The sequence below is a fragment of the Hyposmocoma kahamanoa genome, unplaced genomic scaffold (genome assembly GCF_003589595.1).
Source record: "Hyposmocoma kahamanoa isolate Upper Pololo Valley unplaced genomic scaffold, ASM358959v1 93, whole genome shotgun sequence".
NCBI lineage: Eukaryota > Metazoa > Arthropoda > Insecta > Lepidoptera > Cosmopterigidae > Hyposmocoma > Hyposmocoma kahamanoa.
Window position 1 is genome coordinate 11,319,954 of NW_020654810.1, and position 21,761 is coordinate 11,341,714.

At 36.5% G+C, this 21,761-nt stretch overlaps 1 protein-coding gene across 5 annotated transcripts in view; it reads right to left on the reverse strand.

Annotated features, from left to right (window-relative positions):
• Nucleotides 1-11,122: 11,122 nt before the first annotated feature.
• LOC113237109 (sterile alpha and TIR motif-containing protein 1) overlaps nt 11,123-21,761 on the reverse strand; it is a 60,632-nt gene continuing 49,993 nt past the window's right edge. For all 5 annotated transcript variants that reach the window (XM_026473377.1, XM_026473376.1, XM_026473379.1 and 2 more), the window contains 9 exons: nt 20,557-20,744; nt 19,778-20,216; nt 18,343-18,588; nt 16,815-18,133; nt 16,467-16,702; nt 15,770-16,059; nt 15,518-15,684; nt 11,416-11,604; nt 11,123-11,295 (listed from right to left, as the gene is read on the reverse strand). In XM_026473377.1, the coding sequence (XP_026329162.1) occupies nt 11,448-11,604; nt 15,518-15,684; nt 15,770-16,059; nt 16,467-16,702; nt 16,815-18,133; nt 18,343-18,588; nt 19,778-20,216; nt 20,557-20,744 (3,042 nt within the window). In that variant the 3' untranslated portion in view covers nt 11,123-11,295; nt 11,416-11,447. The remainder of the gene's footprint in view (nt 11,296-11,415; nt 11,605-15,517; nt 15,685-15,769; nt 16,060-16,466; nt 16,703-16,814; nt 18,134-18,342; nt 18,589-19,777; nt 20,217-20,556; nt 20,745-21,761) is intronic.

The following is a 21,761-nucleotide window of genomic DNA, read 5'->3' on the forward strand; positions in this document are numbered from 1 at the left end:
AAAATAATGTAACTCAATTTTTACAGTAAAAATAGCAAAAATATTATATAGTTTCGGTATTGCTAAATTCACATGCTAACATTGTCTTTTTGCCCGTTGAATTTTAATAGGGGCTCTTTGTAAAATTATATTTTTTAGAGAAACGTCGTCATTTTTAGTTCATTAATCTTGTAATTAGTCATTATGGCATATAAGCATGTATGTACTGTACTGTGAACTATGAAAAAATAAATTAGATGTTCGAAACTATGTGTAAAATAAAACACTTAGTATGGTTATAAAATAATATATATTTTCATTTTCTCGACAGAATATATGTTTGATGGACTTAGTTTTCTAAATCAACTAATACAAAATCTAAGCCTAGAGCTGGGTGGTCTAAATCACGTTCATTGTGTCTAGCCCAACCCAAATAGTACATGACGCTTATTACATGGGCGCAACTTCCCAGTGTTCTGTTCCCGTGATAACAGGAACAGTAATGTTCTTTCACTGCCTCGATTCCAAAAACCGCAGTATTAAATAACAAATAGGTATAATAAGTGTTTGATCTGACATGACGTGAATTAATTCTGCAGCGAATCAGTACGTTGTTTGTATGCGACTGTGACCTTATAACTCGATCATTTATTATATTTATTTGTTCTGAGTGTCTGTAAACCTCGATTTCATATACGCCAGTTCTCTTCGTGTGTTCGCTGCAGTACGAACGTGCTATTTTGAGGTGATATGTGCCTATAGCGAATTTTATCAGATCTTCGTACGTCAGCTCCGGAAAATCTGATACTTCTGGATTGTTTGCATCCAGTCTAGTAAATGATGATCTTTGCCTGTGCAAATTGTTTTCTAAAACATACGCGGCCAACAGATTTGTTTTATGTATGTTGCGGTTTATTGATGCAATAAAATCATCAGTAAATCTACTGTCTTCGTAAGGCTCCTGAAAGCAGTTTATCAAAGCCGCTGCTATTTTGAAATCTGTGAATGTTTTCGTTAAGGTATTGTTAAACATTCTGTTGCGGAAGATTTTAAAGCTATTTTTAAATTTGCCATTCACAGTTTCTACAACCCAACGACACATGGTTATTAGTCGTGATTTGTTGGCCTCTTCTGTAGTGAGTTGAGTTTCATTTAATAATAATAATAATATGATTGATATACATGCTTATATGCCATAATTATTTATTACAATGTTAATGAACTAAAAAGGACGACGCTTCTCTAATAAATAGAATTTTTCATAAAGCGCCTATGAAAATTCAACAGGCAAAAAAACTATGTTAGCACGTGAATTTAGCAATACCGAAACTATATAATATTATGGCTATTTTTACTCTAAAAACTGAGTTACATTATTTTGGCGCCGGGCCTGGGGTCATTTTGGCGGATCTCCTTTGTATTGGGACACTTTCATCGTAAAGGTGCAACCTGAAGGTCGGTAAACGTCAAGAAATTAGTTTTGATCGTTGACCACGAATTAATTATTGTAATTTTAATTTAATTTAATTTTTTTTTTATGATTGATTTAGTGTCTGTTTAAGTATATCTAAATGTTTTAAAATGAATGTTGAGCACAGTAATAATTGGGCACAGATATGCCTGTTGTATTAATTTTTAAGTGTTTTTATTTTCCTCACTTTCTGTATCTGATGTCTGTACATTGTGCCATAAATAAAAAATAAAAAATAAAAATAAAATAAATTTTCATCACTTGCTTGGAAATGAAAATATTGTGAGAAAACTTGGATTTCGGAGATAATTGCCGAAATCTTCAAAGATGCGAGAATGTCAAGTTTCCAACCAGTACTTACTATGCAAGTGCAGTGGACTAAACCTTGTGCAAAAAATAGTACTTTACTAACTTACATACGTCTATTGCTGAGCGCACGTTTCTAACAACAGGCTTACGCTTAATTTGACTTATCTACACACGACAACTTTCTGGGTATGGGTTTATTACATGGTGAAATTGAAATAATTAATATCCGTTGAACCTATTAAGGTTCTTACTTCCTAATAATATCTACTCATCTAAAGAAATATTTTAGAATAGTTTAAATTAGCAATAGTGTAAAACCATATAAAATCTTACCTAAATAAACAAAGTATCAAGATTAGTCGCCTTGCGTACGCGATACGTAATCGTAGCGAAGTCGCAAGCCTTTGGCGGCAACTTTGGCGGCAAAAATATCACCTTTGATTTTCGCCGCCAGCATTTGATTTTATACATGGTGATGTGGATTAGTGGTTAATGTTAGACTCGTTTCGGAGGTCGTGGATTCGATTCTCATAGTTGACTGGCTCTATGGGGTAGTTGTTAGAGTGTTAGGTTTTCTTTGCGGATGTCGTAGATTTGATTCCCATAGTCGACTGCCTCCATAGTCTAGTGGTTAGAGCGTTAGGCTTTCTTTTCGGAAGTCGTGGATTTGATTCCCATAGTCGACTGCCTCTATGGTGTAGTGGTTAGAGTGTTAGGCTTTCGTTTCGGCGGTTGTGGATTTGATTCCCATAGTCGACTGCCTCCATGGTGTAGTGGTTAGTGTTAGGCTTTGTTTTCGGAGGTCGTGGATTTGATTCCTATAGTCGACTGCCTCCATGGTGTAGTGGTTAGAGTGTTAGGCTTTCGTTTCGGAGGTCGTGGATTTGATTCCTATAGTCGACTGCCTCCATGGTGTAGTGGTTAGTGTGTTAGGCTTTCGTTTCGGACGTCGTGAGTTTCCGATGGGTGACTGCCTCCTTAGTGCAGTATATCCGTAATCACTCAGTCAGTTCTTGCATTATGTGGAAGTGGTACGGGTGATGGTCAGAGCTTGTTTACAAACAAAGGCGTATGCAGTGCAACGTTGAAGGTCGTAGACGTAGGATATAGGTATTCGTTTAATGTGTATGTAATGATGTAATTTGTATCAGAAGGGTCTTATTTCAAAAGGATGGTAATAATTTTAATTTCATCCTGTAGGTACATTATGAAAACGTTACCCTATATTCCAAAATTTGCGTTTCAGTCGGCGTCCTTTGATGTGCCGCCGCTGAGGCAGAGGTGCTATTTTTTAATTTTTTGTAACAGTCTGTAATTGCCGTTTGCGTTGTGAGGACTAAATAGGTGTCATCGTTTTGTTTGTGTCTTGTTTTTGTGTTTATTTAAACTATGTCACGCTTAAGCAATAGTGATTACTAAGAGATGATGTTGTGCGTAGGCGCAGCCGATGGGAGCTTGCGCCAGCCTCGCCAAATTTATTGGGCAAAGTTTATTGATGGCGTCCCAGAAAATCGACGTCGACCATTTCCTGCTGTGGAATGCTTCAGGAAGATGGTTATGAGACTTCATAATAGTGGATCGTTCCGTGGTTCCAGTTCTGAAGGCCGGCCGAGTTCACGAGACCCAGAATTCGAGGCAGATGTTTTGGAACATTTTCTCGGCAATCCAAAGACAAGTACTCGTCGTGCTGCGGCAGCCTTTGGTGGTGTGAACCATATGAGTGTGTGGCGTGTGCTACGGGATGATGGCCAGCACCCATACCATTTTCAAAGAACGCAGGAGCTGTTACAAGCGGACTATGATCTACGTTTGGCATTTTGCCGCTGGTACCGCGACCAGGTTGGGAGGTCTCCCGACTTCGCTTCGTCGGTACTGTGGACAGACGAGGCGTCATTTACGCGTGCGGGCATTATCAATATGCATAATGAACATTTTTGGACTCATTTGAATCCCCGCGTATCAAGGGAATCAAATTTTCAACACCAGTGGCGGATTAACGTGTGGGCTGGTATAATAGGTTGTGCCGTCATCGGTCCAGTGTTTTTGCCGGCAAGTCTGAATGGGGCCAATTATTTAAGATTCCTAACAGAAGACTTGGATGACGTTCTGATGGCCCTGCCAGTGACACAATACGTGAGACTCGTGATGGAACACGGGATGACTTTCTAGCACGATGGAGCACCCGCACATTTTGCTCGAAATGTACGTTCCCATCTGAACGACCGTCTCCCGCAGTGGATTGGGCGGGGAGGTCCTGTACCCTGGCCAGCGTGGTCCCCAGACTTGACACCGCTCGATTTTTTTTGTGGGGTCATATAAAAATATTGTTTATGCGGAGTCCTGTGAAAGCGCAGAAGAAATGAGGCAGCGGATCGAAATGGCGTTTAGTCAAATCACTCGGCAGATGCTTCAAAGAGTAGAGCAGTCTCTGTACCGACGCACGGAAATATGCATATTGCATGGAGGTCGGCATTTTGAACCTTACCTGTAAATGTGTGAAATGTGGCAGCAGTGCGTGTAGTGATTGTACTTATTATTCAAAATTATCGTAAACAAGTCAATATTTCGTACATTGTACAACAGTGAATTACAATTCGTAGGAAATTCATTAAAACGTGTATGAATTGCACAGTAGGTAAGTACCTACCAATTAAAAAAGTATCCACTATTGTAAAATTGTCGTAAATAAATGTATTAATACAAAATTATGTAGAATGTGTATACGATGAAGGCGTGCGTAACTACGGGCTTAATAAGTAAATAAATATCCTTTAAATTGTATGTAAATAAGTACGTACCTAGGTATGGCATAAAATAATATTGTTAGAAATAATTCGATTTTTCTAGGTATTTAAAGATTTTGTTACTTAATATTAACGTGTTATCAACATATTCAAATCATGTTTTTACAGTGGCATTTCAATTGTAGTCAGCTGTTCTTTCGCCCCGCTTGCGGCCGCCCAGGTTTCATTAATGAATTTGTGAAGTCGTAGTAACGTAACTAGCAATAGAGTTGTGACGCAGTGGTTGTTTCGGACAATCACTATTTATACAAACATAATTAAAGTTATATCAACATTAAAAGTCACTTATTTTTATTTGATATTTTGCACAGAGGGTTTAGATCAAGTATAGGTTTGGCTCCTTTAATATGACTACACCTTGCGGTTACACCCTGTAGAAAAACTTTAGAATACGAAAAGATTATTTTTACTTGCTTTAGTGTAGTTGATCTTGTAGAAGAATATTCACTCCTATGAAGTTTTATGATTGTCTACAAAACGCGATGTTTCTAAGCGATTTTTTCTTTTGATATTATTACAAAATCTTTATAAAAGTTGTAGGGAAGAAAGCGTATTATGCAATAAAAAACTTTTCAAAACATTAGGTCAAAAAATCAATTGAAAAAATCCAATTTGTCGCAAATAAGCGTTATTCTGTATAATTAATTAAAAATATGGAATGTGTTATATATGACTAGAAAGGTGGGTAAATTCCCTACCATATAAATATAATACCATATAAACTGCCTCCGTGGCCGAACGGTTACCACGCCGGACTGCCACGCAGAGGTCGCAGGTTCAATTCCCGGGCCGGGAGAAATATTTGTATGACCTACATTTATTTCTCTCGTGAGTTTGGGTGTAATTTGTGGTTGTGTATGTGTGTGTCCATGGCACCCGCGACACAGGGTTTCCCTAGTGCGGGGTTATGTTGAGTGTGTGCGTTATATAAATATAAGGAATACTTTAATGACATACCTAACTTATGTTGGAAGAAATAGAATTTTCATTACAAAACTGAGGTTATTTCTTCACGCCAACCACATTTCACACAATGATTTCACTGTATTCTATTGATAGACGGCACAATACACATATACAACATTGAAGTACAGTAGTTCACGCGCTCAAATCAATTATTTTTATCACTTCAGAACACGGAATTATTTCACAATGTTTATTTATTTGTCAACAAACAAAAATGCCGGCTCGCGCGCGAATTTCGACTATTATGTCCAGAATTGCCAATTTGTCGGGAATTCCCCAAAATTGTGGGGAATTTCAACTAGATTGGGGATTTTGTGGGGATTGGCGCTATGTGAGGAAAATGTGGGGATTCTAACATTTTATCATTTTGTTTAATCTACCAATTGCTGATGCATCGCTAGTTTGATCGTTACTGTTAGAAACACTGTGATGGACTATGTCGACGTGTTTTTCAACATCGCACATCCCCCGTATTATTAACAAGCAGCTTAAATAGAATTATTATTAGAGCACTTGATTCTGAACTGTAAAATTACCAGTCGGTGCGTGTGGAGTTCGCGATTCTTTCTCCCTCTTAGGCCGGTCCCCAGTATGAAGCAAAACGAAATCAGCTATTGATAAACAAAGCCGAGCCCTTGGTACTTCCACACCACAACTTACCACTCGTCAACTTTAAATATTAAATATAGGTCGAAACTCATTATTTCTAACATTAACATACTGTCACCAAATACACAACAAATAATCAATTTACTTAATTTTATAAGGCAAAGAAAAATGACTTTTTTCAAAGACTCGTTACAGATTAATGTTGAATCTAATTATAATTAATAAACGATTTAACGTCATCTTATTTTATAATTAGTTTTACATTTTACATTCGGTTTACATTCACAGCAAACGTAATAGATTATTACATTTAGAGTTTCTTAATTCTTTATTATATTTTTAAGCCATGTATTTCTAATAAATAATGAAAACTCGAGATGTGGGAAATTTGTGGGGAATATGAACTTTGGTCTCCTCAAATTTGGGGATTTTAACCGTGATTTTTGGGGATTTTAAACAATTGGCATTGGCAACGCTGATTGTATCGAATGATGTGACTTAATATCCAAGGTTCACCACATCCACCAGATTTTTTACTTTATCCATTTTGCATGAACTCTTACAACGTCCAATAGAGTAAAAACCCTAATTGTAGTATTTTTTTAAATAAAATCTACTGAAGACGCGCTTTATCGTGTTTGTCAATAAGTGCAAATACTACAGAATGTCTATAAATTAAATATATCTAGAATAAACTTAACAACACTAGTTTTTAGAGTATTAATAGACTTTACTGGATGTGTATAAAACAATTTTACTAAAAATAACCAGTTGTTCTACAGATGAACTAATAAGAGTAAATAATAAACCATAAGAGTAAATCTTAAGAGAGATTACAATTAATTAAGTTGTTTGGTATTAAGAAGGGTTTAAAATTTTGACTTGAAGGAAATAAGTTTATAAGAACAATTTCTTTTTTTTAAACCATTTGTAGAGAACTATTAACTAAATCTTATTAAGACTGTTTATAGACATAACAGTTTTAAGGCGTATAAAGTGTGCTCCTTGGGATTTGTCATATAATTTTTATGTTTATGTATTTCTATTTAACCTTAATCGCACTTCCATGATTCATTCTTCGAAATTACTTTTCCTTTCCATCGTTTTCAGTGAATCGTTCCCCGTTTTGCAATGGCTCAAACGCAAACCGCGAAGTGCCAGAAACAAAACAAAAAAAATTAAAAATATAAAATGTCATCGCCGTGATCGCATGTAGAATTGTAGCCTTGTGAGTATAGTGCACAGAACAATATTAGTGTTCTGTGATTGTAGTTATCTCGTTTGTGATTGTAGTCGTGTAACTGTTTTGTACATAATGAGTGTAACTCCCATGACTGACTTGACATTGGCAAAATTCTTCAAGAGAAGCTAGAAACTTAAAATAGAATAGAATAGAAAATCGTAGTCTGTGAATATTTTATACTATTTTTTCCATCCTCTAAGGTGAATGTAATGGTCTTGCAAAACTATTTTTCTGTGCCAACTGTATGGGAAATTGGAAAATGTCTTTGAGGGTGGAAAAAATAAAGGAAAGTTTAAGGAAAATATGCATAAATATCAATAATTATGAATTTCTATCAGGAACATAATAATATTATGATTACAATGAACAGATGTGTATGTGATTACTAGAGTGACAATCTTATTGTTGGGGACAAACGTTTTATAAGAAAGTATTAACACCAACGCTATGAAATAAAACTTCTTTTGAAAAGTAATGACAAGTGACCACAGATCACATAACAAGTAACCAAACTTTCCAGCCGACGGTTGGTATGATTTTCGAAAATGGCGGCAAAGGAGAACTTCGTAGATTTTTACAAAGTGCTTCAGTGTGATAGAAACGCATCTTTTGAAGATTTAAAAAAGAATTACCAGAAGCTAATATTATTACTACATCCTGATAAAATTGGGAATGGAGACGAAGGTGTATTTCATCTTGTGCAGAAGGCTTGGTCAGTGTTAAAGTACCCTGAAAGTCGAAAACTGTATGATGCACAACTTATCTGCCAGGAACACAGTGATTTACTTCTTTATGATACAATAAACCTCTCCGATATGGAATTGGACCCAAGTGAAAGTTTTTACACATATTATTGTAGATGTGGTGGAATGTATTTGTTGGATTCTTCTGAAGTGCATGACACTAAAGTGATTCTTGGCTGCGATGAATGCTCCTTTTCTGTACAAGTATATATCAAACTATGATTTTATTGTTAGATTTTATATAGCACGATAATTAAATATTGTATATTATCTTATTATTATTATTGTTGTATATTATTGTGATCTTTTCAAGTCGTCAAGTATATACCCAGAAATAGAGACGAAATAGGGGCCATTCATCCCTGGCAACTCAACAAGCAAATGGGCCTTATATCACTTTTCAATCTCAACTCTCGTTTGCACTGAAGTCATAAATTAGAAAGCTGAAATAGTACAGCACCAACAACTAAAAATAATCTCTATTTATTGTAATAAAGATAATATTCGAATTCGATCTGGCGAATCAGAGCGCAGTCATTGTAATGATTTGGCACAAGAGTTTTCACACAAATTAAATGACATTTCATCTCTATTTCTAGTTATATACTCGATGTTTCAAGTATACACCCTTTAGTTAGGTAGGGAACTAACTTGGTAGGTTAATTCACTTTTTCACTAAATTATGCTTAATTTATCAAGTAATTAGTAAATACAAATAGGTGTATTTGGTTGGTGCGAGAGAAGTGCGGTAGGAGTAATTGAAGACTTAAAAAATTTAATGGCAACTTTTAAACAAATTTAATTTAAAATTCAAATCGTGCATTACACAAGAGTTACTTTTTAAAACTGCTTTACTCATCTGTAACAGTAATCTATATGTTGTCTATACTGCAACTTGATGGGCGCGCATACTACAACTCTGGGAAGGGAACCATTTCTCAACTAGAGAAGATCAAAGCAGTTGAAGCCAAGACGATCCTCCAGTATTGTTCTTGGCATTGACTCTGAATTAATTTATTATAATTAAATTCTCATTAAGACTGACATTACCGACATTAGTAATGGAGATAAACAAAAGGCATTATGTACAATGGAAATGAAACTATCTTTTAGACCGAAATAGAGTATATATTTATTTTTTCAAATAAACCAACCACGATCATGGAACCTGTAGTTTCCCAAAAGTTGGTTTGTTTGAAAAAATAAATATACAAGATTTATATTAAAAAAAAATAGCTTCATGGCCAATGTGTAACAATGGCGAAAATCTAAGAACTTGATACATGCAAATACTTTTTAAATTATTTTATTGCATCCTCATTTGCTATGTGAGCATCTCATATCTGGCTTCAACTATAAAAGTCATATGGGTGTTATCTCTCAGATGCTATTTATTGAATATCTTTACTACTGTTTAATCGAATAGGTTTATATTTTGTGACAATTTTCTGTTCACCATTTGAATAATTTGACATACCATTTTAGTAAGATACCTCACTACTTAACTAAAGAAAGTGTAATGGGCCCTATAATTGTAGGTTTTAAGGTACTTAAAGTTTTTATTATTACGTTTGAGGGTGTTTGTACCTGTACATGGACTACAAATAAGATGTTATAATTCCTTCAACTGTTCTGTAGACGACAGCTTCAAGTAATTATGCATGAAGAATTATTTTCTCTACTCTTGTTTATAGTAGATAGTAGTCAATTATATTATTAGTATTTTTATGTAATTTAATAACAATTATTTATTTTCTTTTTGATATATACAATATGTAATTGTTGTACTAACAAATGATATAGGTAAGCTATTTATTGTAAATGTTTTATTTTTGTATGTATTGTACAATCGAGAATTACTACATACAGTTGAGTCTATAATTGTTTTTTATTTTTATATTTTGGCTTTTATATGACTTTAAAGATGATTATGATCAAAAGGAAATGTAGAGGTAAGTGTATTTTGCATTAATATAGTCAGTAGATATTCATTTAAGGGAGTGTATGTGTATACAAAATAAATAAAATAAAAATTTAGGATTATGTATACCATTTATTGAATGGTTAGACAATAAACAAATATATAGACTTTATAGTATGGTTAACTCATATTGAATGACTATATTAACAAACTATGCATAAACCTGAAGTAAAATTTGTACAAATCTACCATAATAGATAGGTAGGCACTAGACATTTTTAGAATTGAACATGTAAGAGAGAAATAAATAAGATACAAACAACAATTCCATATTTTCGAGTGTTTAAAATAATTTTACATGTCTAAAAGATCTGAGCTATCACAATGCAAATTATAATTTCGTTCAATTCTCGTATTTTTCAAATACTTCATTGGCAAGATACTAAAACAAGAGAAATAAAATATATCCTTAAATTCATTTGTAAATTCTGTAGAGAGTGAAGAGATAGAGAGAAATTATATTGCGAAAGTTAAGGAATAAAGCAATTTGCTATACTACAACGAATAGCAAACTGGCATCTTAGTCAGCATCGTCGCCACCTCATGCAGTGTTATCCGAACATTGCAGGGTAGCAATCATTAGGCACATCTCAGCGGTAAACATATTACCAAGCACACATTGAGATTACAACTTTTTGGGTTTCCATCGAATTATGTGCTGCAGGACACATTATTTTAATATTTAACATTCAGATACCTACTGGCATAATGCAAAATATTTACACAATTGTGCACACTTTTGTACTTCATTAAATTAAGATTCACATATATACGGCACTAGTCCAATAAGGCAGTCTATATGGTTACACACTCTGCAAGCACATGTTTGTAATTTAAAGTTTTTATGCACCACTCAGCACAGTCTCACTTTGTTCACACATCTGTCCATAAAGTTCTTCTTTCTTTTTGTCTGCGCGGTAGCATCTAAAGGCGTCGGAAATAATTTATTTTTGTGCGTTTGCTCTTCGGCGTCTAAAATACCTTCACAGCTACGACATCTCCGTGAGTTTTTATCTAGTTCGATGGCATTTAAGGTATTACTACTTTCAGCCAGTCTTTCGGGTAAGTTATATAAGCATTTTTCTGGAGATGCAGTATCTGATGATATGCTGCTAGAGGGTAATTGATCACAGCTCTGTGTAATAGCATGTGAAGATTTTTTCATGGATGATCTGCGACTTCTTCGCGGTCTGAAACAAATTGGACATAAGTATCGATTAATATATTAGTTGTAAAAGGAAATTGTTTGCTATTTCACGTAAAAAATGCTTTGCGGAAATATATTTTTTAAATTCGGTACGCTTATTTACCTAACAGGCGGCAGGGTGTGCATTAGTTCTAGTCAATCTGCTTTATCGCTTCCTCTACTTTCACAAGAGGTCATGCGTTGGAAGCTGGGTTGGCCTCGGCCGATAGCTGCAGTTCCTGGGGTTGGTACGTCACTTCGCCCTCTCAAAGCACCGTCCAAACGAGTAAGGTTGGACTTTCCGCGTAGAAAGCTGTAAAGAAAATTACATAAAAGTGTAATATAAAACTTGTCTTCATTTTCAGATCAAACTGTAATATCGACGGTTAATAACCAAGACCATCTATCTACACTTTTTTCGAATTTTAGTTTTAATGCAGTTCTTTTTAAGGCCTAAATACGCATCGTTCTCTTAAAACCACTAACTCAAAATCACAATAAATAAGGAGTTATGATGTAATAGAAATACCGTCTAAGTTCCACGACGTAATAAATCTCCGGAAATACCATCTATCTACAGCGAACGCGTGCTTACTCGTTTAATGCGCGTTGCGAAGTGAGTCGAAGAGAGTGAGACCTTGACCGTTAGGCGTCAAAGTGAGATGTAACGCTGTTAGAAAGAGAGGGGATGCAAAAAATCGCGGGCGGGGGTGATGCTGAGGGTGATTTGTAGTGACAATGTTGACATTTCGTAACAATACAGGTGCGGACATGCATTCTGTGGTTTAATGTAAAGTTATTTGTTTGTGTTACGGTATAATTAGAGTAAATTGGTGAAATTACAAGTGTTACAAACGTGTATTAATAAGTAAGTATCATTATTATTTATCTTTATTGTAGTATTCGGTAAAAGTAATGCTAATATTTATTTTCATACATTGATTTGGGTTTTCAAATTGAAATACGTTAATTTTATGGCGATATGTCTTTACTTGTGGAATTATTTCATCAAATAAATATTTTTACTCGATACGTAAGTATCGCCTATGTTACATGTTTTCTAATGTAAATTAGAAAACATGTAACATAGGCGATATTGAAACCAAAATCCAGTGTTTTCGGTGTAGTTAGGTTATATTTCTGTTAATAATAAGTGCGAATTTTTTTAGTGTTTATCGTGTGAGCACTAAGGGTTTGTTTGGTTTTAAATCCGAGGTAGGTTAGGTACTACGTAACTGGACCCAGCCAAAACAAAATTTTATTTCTCAGCGCAATAACAAAAATACGTAGATAGGTGATATTTAGCATCCAAAATTAGTATTGTCAATGTGGGCAGATAGATGTTATTACTTGAAGACTTTTGGGAAAAGTTACGGTTCGGCGCCTAGATTTTAATTTGGGTATTTTTAAATGTAGAATTTGTAACGCAAACGGTAAAGTACGGTAGTAACTTATATTTTGGTTACAGTCAAAATGTCGCAATTTTGTCAAGGCTGGAGGGCTCGTCGAATTTTGGCAGAACTTAAGCAAAATGAGAGAAATTCAATAAGTTCTACATCCGGTGAGTTAAAATTTATTTAATTTAATAATTGAACTAGTTATCCAATGCTTTTTCAAAAGTTCTCTTAAATGGATATTAAATCGATGTCATCTTCTTAATGCAATAGGTAGTACCATAGATTGTACCTAGATATAAAGGTCGTATTGGTTTTCAGATGAGCATCCACAAGAAAATGCATCACCGAAAGCGCATTGCAGTATTCAGAAGTTTGAAACTCTCTCAAGTAGCGTGAATGTTGGATTCTTAGAACTTACAGATGATTACTCTAAGAAACGTATGATTGCAAATGGTTACTTGAAAAAACATGTTTCTTTATCCGATTTAACTTCTGACGCTTCAGACCGAAAATCTTTTATCAGAACGAGAAATATGTCAGCTCCACCTTCACTTCATTTTGTTTCACCTATTTCTAAAACTCCTACTCTTCCCAACTCATCTGTCTACTGTGATAATGAAGATAGCGATGTGACTTACTGTGAAAGTGAGTGCGAAGAACATGACGACGATTTTGGAGATATGAATGAAGGACGAAAGCGTCGTCATATCAGAGACGAAAATTCTTGGAAAAAAACAAAAGCTAAGAAACTTCGCATGCTTGGTGAAGAATATATTGGATATAGGAAACCGAAAGGTTGCAAAGCTGTACAAGACCAAACTCGTTCTGCAAAAATATTGGGGCCAAGGTGTACGTCAAATTTTTGTCAAAAGAGCATGGTAAGAAGTTGTCAAAAGTTCGAAGAGGAGACTAGAAAATCCATACACTATACATTCTGGAAAACTATGAACTGGGATCAACGTAGAGTTTATGTTGCTGGTCTTGTGACGCGCTCTGTTACAGCCCGCCATACAAAAGCTGCCCATGAAACTTCACGACGAGAAGGAACACTCCACTATTATTTGCCACTCGAATCAGACAAGAAAGTCCAGGTTTGCAAACAAATGTTTCTTAATACCTTATCGCTTTGTTCTTCTGCCGTACAGTCTTGGGTGAAACAAGCAGAATTTGCAATGGTGTCCAGTCAAAATATTCGTAATTCTAGGGCAAGTACCCCATTAAGCAGAAAAACCTTAACTTTGCGCAATTTTTTTGACAATCTCCCAAAACTACCGTCTCATTACGCAAGGAAAGAAACGGCCAAACTGTATCTGGAACCCACATACCACTCCATGTCACAATTATTTAGAACTTATAAAAACTATTGCACAGAAAATGAAGAACCAACAGTCAGTAGATTTGCATTTGACAAGGAATACTATAAAAAAAACTTGGCATTATACGTATTAAAAAAGGACATGTGTGACACATGCGCTAGTCACCAAACTGGAAATTATGATGAACATGCCTTCCAAATGCACATTTTGAAAAAAAATAGAGCACGTCAAGAAAAGGAGGCTGACAAAAAACTTGCCAATTCTGGAAAACTCACTGTTCTTACTATGGACTTGGAAGCAGTCAAAGTTTGTCCATTTTTGACGGCGAGTGCTCTCTATTTCAAAACAAAATTAACTTGCCACAACTTTACCATCTTCAACTTAGCTACAAGACACTGCAAATGCTACTGGTTTACCGAAACAGCAAGCGATTTAACTGCTAGCACATTTGTTTCTTTTGTCATTGACTATTTAGAATTTCATTGTCTACCAAAACAATTGCCTATTATTATATATTCAGATGGGTGTACTTACCAGAATAGAAACACTATTCTTTCTAATGCTCTTCTAAATTTTAGCATCAAGCACAACATCACTATAACCCATAAGTACTTAGAACCGGGTCACACGCAAATGGAGTGTGACTCCGTTCACAGTGCCATCGAGCGAAAGCTCAAAAATAGGGAGATTCATCTCCCAAGTGATTATGTATCTATCACAAAAGAAGCTCGCACAAAAGAAAAATATGAAGTAGTCGAAGTTGACTACAGTTTCTTTAAAAATTATGCTGATTATTCTACTTTTATATACAAAACTATAAGACCAGGACGTAAAGCTGGCGATCCTGTTGTTACAGACCTGCGTGCAATTCAATACAACCCTGATGGTGGCATCCTGATAAAACTTGATTTTGACGAAGAGTGGGTGGTTTTGCCTCAGAGACAGAACAAAATTAACAGCCCTGTGGAATACTCCCAATTACATAATAGTATGCTGCCAATTTCGACGACGAAATATAATCATCTACAGCAATTAAAAGATGTGTTGCCTAAGGACTGTCATCCATTTTATGACGCATTGCCGCATTTTTAATTTTACGAATGAGAGATGCTTTGTTGATTAAATTGTATTAGTGATAAGATGTTGATTTTTAATTAAAGCCGTCAATTATAACTTTTAATTTTGTTTTTATTAAAAATACCACCTAACTTACGCAAAGTTGTACAAACATGAGCAAAAATTTTAACTAATATCAGCTAACTACAATAACTATGAAACTGATGAATATTTTTCAAATTTAATGTATACACCTTATTTCCTATACCTTTATAATAAATAATCAAACAAAAAAACAATAGAATTATTTAAAGAAAAAAAATGAAACGTTTTTTTCGTCTCCTGTAAAGTTGGCTTTTTGTAGATAGATGGTCTTGGTTATTAACCGTCGATATATTATTTATTGTCAAACCCATTGGAATTGACCATGAGTTTTAACAATTGGATGGTCTCCTACCTCTCCACTTTATCCACGCATGCATCTTGGTAATCGTGTATCCACCTCACGCCATTAAAATGACAAACGGCTCGCATGTCCTCGGGTAGGTGTTCTGGTTCCGGCCACTCGAAGTTATCGATAATTGGTACAATATTACACTGTGATTGCAACGCTGCCACTATCTCCTGAAAAATGAAAGAAAAATTAGTTACTTTGAAACAAAGTCAGTTAATGAAAGCTTATGGGTATGGTATAATATCACGCACTTACCCGATGGACCCAATCTTTTTGTTCATTGTCATGCTTGCACCTATCCAGAGCATATGGTGTCAGGACAAGCAAAAAGTGTTTTGCCTGTCTTATACTCTGGAGCAGGTTGTTGTCGAATTTTCCAGCTTCAAGTCGTTCGACATCGATGAACACGGAGAATCCTCGCAGTTGCAAGTGGACCTTCAGCAGACTAGCCAATTGTGATCCATTTGACCGTCGATAACTCACAAATACATCTAGGTTCTTCTCCATAATCTCTTCACCTTTGCTCGGTAGACTGCTTTCATACGCTATAAATTGTGAAATACGTTCAAAATTTATTTCTTTATGGCGCCTTCATGCTTTATGATGACACGCATTATATTTACGTTAAAGTACGCATGCGATAGATGTATTCAGTAAAGGTTAGTAGTATAATTAAAGATTTAATGTTATTACTCCATAATCTTAGAAAAAGCTACTCAACTTTCGATAAATAAAGGAAATCAGAATTGGTACCTATGGCAATAGGTCCCTAGACCAGAAGTTATTCTCGATTTTTCAACCATGAACAAAGTATGACCAATCCCAAATTAGATATATTATAGTTTTAAGCTTATAATATTGTAGGTGTCATAAACTAAACAACATCACGCGGTATACCATCTAAATTCTTTTAAAACCAGAGAGGAAGTTATCAAATTGATTTATGACTTACCTGTGATAGCGTTGAGAATGCGTTTTCGGTGAATACTGTTAGATATACGACATTCCTTTTCAAGTTGCTCCTCGTTAAGCTTGCGGATGGATTCCTTGTCTACACCAGCGTTCAGCATGGAGTAGGTATATATGGTGTATTCAGGGCCAATGCCTTGCAGAAACTCATTCAAACTACTTGTGTCGCGGGAAGTGTAGTCTGCCATCTTCTTAAGTAGATGAAGCTCTCTTGTGAATCTGCATTAAAAATAATTTCACTGAATTAATTTTGAATACCCATTAATGTTTGTAAAAGTATTTAAAAACGTCGATGGTTAAGTGTATGTTACCTTTAAAATTTTAAAATTACCTTTTACGTTTGATTCCATTTTGTAGACCAATGTCCTCTTTGAGATTTTCCTCTGTTATTTGCAGTAATAAATCTCCATCAACCCGACTCTCGTAAAAGTTGTTCGCATATTCGGCGAAACCTATTTGTTTAACCCATTCCCGTACATCTTCTATTGACCAAAGTGGTACTTGCTGTGACAATTTGTGTGGTACCTCTTCTCCAATAAGGCGCAATGCTTGAGCGGCGTACTTAGAGGCTATAGCATTTGGACAGCTAGCAACTTTCTTTAAAGATTCTATCGCTCCGATTTCTCTGAATATTTCTGTATTCCCTTGTTGTTTTTTGATTCCGGCTTCCATACAGAAATGGAAAGCTGCTAAATTTCTCGCCTCCTCCCTCTTTGAACTTAATACTGGGACAAGCCTCTGTAGCCAGTTTTTGCTTTGCCCGTGAGCGTGTGCAAGATTTGAACGAGCAAATTCTGACGGATTGTGCGATGTCACGAAAGGCTCAACTAAATCTAACGTTCCAGATTTTAAAACGGCTGCCTCAATTTCTTTGTTAGCCACCAATACTGCAATGGCTAAACATGCGTAATATTTGATATTATCATCATTATGAAAGGCTAATGGAAACAGCCACATGGGCACTTTTCTCTTGATCATTTGTTCTTGATTTTCCGCCCCTCCATACAACGACAGGTTTGCGAGCGCAGTTGCGCAATGTCTAAGGGTATCCACATCATTTTGTCTACATTCAAACAATACAGAGTCTAATCCGCCAAGCTTAATTACTTCACTGCATGTGCCTTCGCTATGTTTAAACAAGTGTTCTAAAATTCCTGTGCCGATTCTTGAATGGTCAACATTTGAGTTTTTTGTACATATGTTGGCAACGTTTACAACTTTCTCGAGGCCATTTTCCACGACATGTGCCCGGTTTTCTGTAGTGAGGCACTGTTCAAGAAGCTTTGCTGACGAAAACTGTAAATCTTTATTATTTGTTTCTAAGCAGTTCGCCATCAAAATATCAAGGCCACCAGATGTTCTCAGAGTATTGCAAAGGGAATATCCGAGTTCGTGTCCGTACGTTGGCACTGCCCATGCCCTTCTTAACATTTCGTTCAATTTATTAAAATTCGCAGACGCATTTTTCATATCCATTTGGTTATTTTTTATTGACGTGATGAAGGCGTTCATTCGAGAGCAGTACTTTTGGATTGCCGTATCGACATCCTTTGAATTTGAATTTGCGTTCAACTTATCCAAATCTTCGAACGTTAAATTCGTTAAATCCTCATCTCCAGGCTTAATTGTTCCATTTAACAGCTGACTCATCTGAAATACCAAAAAGTACGACTAAGTACTGTGTTTTGGTGAATTCACACCTACGTAAAGCGCGCGTGGAGGAAACCATTTAACGTGTTTTTGTTACATAACTTTGCATAGTTTTGAAGCAGTAAAATAAATCAAACATGCTTTTGCAAGAATTAATGCTACTATATAGACAGTTTAAAACCTGACTTATAAAATGATATTTTTCTCACCTGTGAGGACAATAACATTGATTTTGTTGAAAGATTTTTGCTGGAGATCGTCATGTTAGAGTGGGCGACACTGGAACGCTCCTTATGACTGAACATGCCGCTAGATGTGACAGTTTGTCGGGCTTGAGCTGTAGCCATAGCCTTTTTCTCGGCGCTAAATTCCTCCGTGTGCAATCGAGAACTCGAGGCCGCCATGTTATTCGCTTCTTTAGCTGTCACTTCTCCAGCTTTCAAGGATCTTTGCTCCTAAAACAGCAATAATCAACAGTCAATATTTGTTACAGTTGCATTACTCACAAAAATATTCGAAATTTCATATTGATTAGTCACTGCATTAAATAAATAAAGCATTACTAAATATACTACTACTGGTTGGATCATGAAATGACCCTAATGTGATTAAAATAAACTTCTTATCAATCGGTCTATATTCACTTAATATATAACAAGCGACACATTTGCACACACGACGACGCTTCATATAATAAATATTTATTGCGATAGTTACAGCCATAGCAATACGCAATTTAGGTCTCGAACGTCTTTTGTAAGACATATTCAACTAGCTTTCCCTTGACAGAATCACTTCAGACTGAATTGCTCGACTGGGACTGAACTACTTTTACATTGGAAAACAATTGTACGTCACGATTCTCGTTATACGTCCTATCGTTGGTATTGGATATAGGCCAATCGCGCGGAACTCGTGGGTTTTTCGGATTATTTTAAAGTTTGTGTACAGACGTCACGTGTCTTGAAGTTCGAAAGAATTTTCCGGGGAAACAGACTCTCACCGAAGGATTTTGCTCTTGTGGTGTAAAGCGCGACAGGACGCCTCGATGGACCGGCCACGGTACCGATCCCCCACCCGCCGACATTCCGAGGCTATTTTAATACGACTATTCGTGTACTAATGGTGCGCGCACGCGCAATTGACTTCCGCGTGTGCTCGCGCGCACGACGGTCCGACAGCGACTGAGCAGAGCATGGTGTCACTACCGCGACGATAAGCAAACCCACGGAGATAAATGAACTCACCGCCCCCAGAGATCCTCCACGGCGGAACATCCTGCCAGACCATGCAACTATGCGTGCCGCCATGGTATTCCATCACAACATCATGCGTTTATTACGTAAAACGGAAACGACATTTTGTCCTGGTTGCTTTCGTAGCAAACAGTAGTACTAGACTGACGATTCGGCGGCGCATTTGCTGAGGATATCGATCGAGCTCGGTCACGCGAGGTCACGTCCTTCGGCGCGCCTTCCTGGCGGCGTTTCTTTAGTTGCCACTAAACTTATCACACTTTCACGGTCGTCTAACGATTTTCAAACTCACTTTAGAATCTTGTAAGACGCTAAATTGCGCTCATTAATGTTTTCGCGGGTTAGTATTTACATACAATAATTTTTAAAAATAAAGTTGTTGACTTACCTGAAGATAGGCATCTTTCTGTTCTGCAGTTAAGCCTTCTGCTTGTAAAAGTCTGTGTGATGCTCCAGCAGCGCTTCTCTCGGCGTATCTTAAATCTCCATGTTTCAAACTTCTCATCCTGGCACTGTTGGCTTCAGACCTAGAAGCACTGAAACCATCAGTGACAACCCTTGTGGAACTAGCTGAAGACACTCTGGCAGCACTGTATTTCAATTCATTTGCCGAACTCGAACCAATAGAGGCAGAACTGGCAGATAGTAGAGGCATGTCACCAACAGGTGGTGGGGTGTCAGACTCAGGGAATGTAACTAGGGGACCTTCTCCTGTATGCTCTCCCATATCACTAATATCACCCATGTCACCAATTTCATGAATATCAGGCAAATGTTGCTCCCCCAAATCATCTTGGTCTACTATGTTCTCCATTGAGCTTCTTAGTCTGAAATAGTTGAAATCCACATGAAATAAATATTTACACAATTTTTTTACACATCCACTGCTTAAATTTTACAGAATTTCCAAAAAGAATATTAAATGAACGCCCGATGGAAATGTAGCGTTGCTATTGTTTGTCGGTGTAGAACTGCAAATACTACGCAGGGAAACAGCGAGTAAAATTGGCTGAGGGCCAAGGTCGCTCAGGTGAGCTGGCTTCGACCGATTTGTGGCTAATGGTATATAAGCGATATCAGTGTTCACAAGAAACTGAACGTGTCGTGCGTAACTTCTTACATACTGTTTTCTCCAGTAATTATAACTGTAAAACATTGTTTACTTACCTTTGCGTAAAGTTAATTGCAGAGTTCCTAATGTTTTTCATTTCTGAAATAGAGCTCTTGAGTTCGGAGAGATCGGATTTCATTGAGCTTGCTTTCATCTCGGAAGTTTTTGCCATCTGGAGGCGCTGTGAAGAACTTTGCATCCTCTGACTTGTCGCAGCGCTACTGGATGTTGTACTGGATACCATCTGTAAATTGTAAATTTAAAGAGAATAAGTACCATTCTTAAATGTACAGTAACTCAATTGGTTATAAATCCGTAGAATAATCTAATGCAACCTTTTTAAGCTACCAACAATTACAAGTAATTTTGAAGTGATAATTTTTCACAAAATTGTTCAATCAGCATTGTGCCAGGAAGTCTAGACGTACGAGTTGATTGAATTCGTTATCTAGACTAGAAGTGTGGGGTTCAGTGCCAATGTTAGGGAAGTTTGTAAGCGGGCGTCACGCGTGTTGGCGCAACTAGAAGTAAATAAAGTCAGGGTTGCGACAAAATAGAAACTCTAAAATAGCAGAGCTCTTTTAATTTTAGATCACTGCAGGAGACATTACTCAACCAATCGACAACACGAGTGACAGGGACAGGGCTAATGTTACCTGGCCTGTGTAACATTCGCAATGTCAAAGTGCTATTAATTTTATATGTCTATAAACAGTTTTTGCGTATCAATATTTGAGTACATATTACATATTTATTTAATTTTAGATTCACGGTGTATATGTAATTTAAGAACGCTATAAAAGCCGCTCTAAATCATTCCCAATAGAATCAAAGCGACATCTCATAATAGCAATTATTTCGAACATAGTTTCCTGCGTCACTTTTGGCAGTGGACGCTGTGATTGAGTGGTAAGTTACGTGATTCATAAATCGTGGGCGGGATGCAACGGAAAACCTTGAACCTGCGATCAAATCTCGGTAGTCTAGCAGCCGATTGCCACCTCCAACAAAGGCTGCCGATTGACGTTATCCATACCGTACTCATACTACAAGCTGCTACAAGATATCAAGCGTGGGTCGCAATCGCATTCTAAAGGAATCCAATCAAATTCTTTGACTACCTATGAAGATTGCGTTACTTTAAATTACAGAGGACCACAATCTTGAAAGAGTTCTATTTAGTGATTGTCTTGACGTTTAAAATATATATTTCCAGTGTCAGGAGGCCCTAAGGGCACCTCAGTCAGTCGTTCCACCGCCG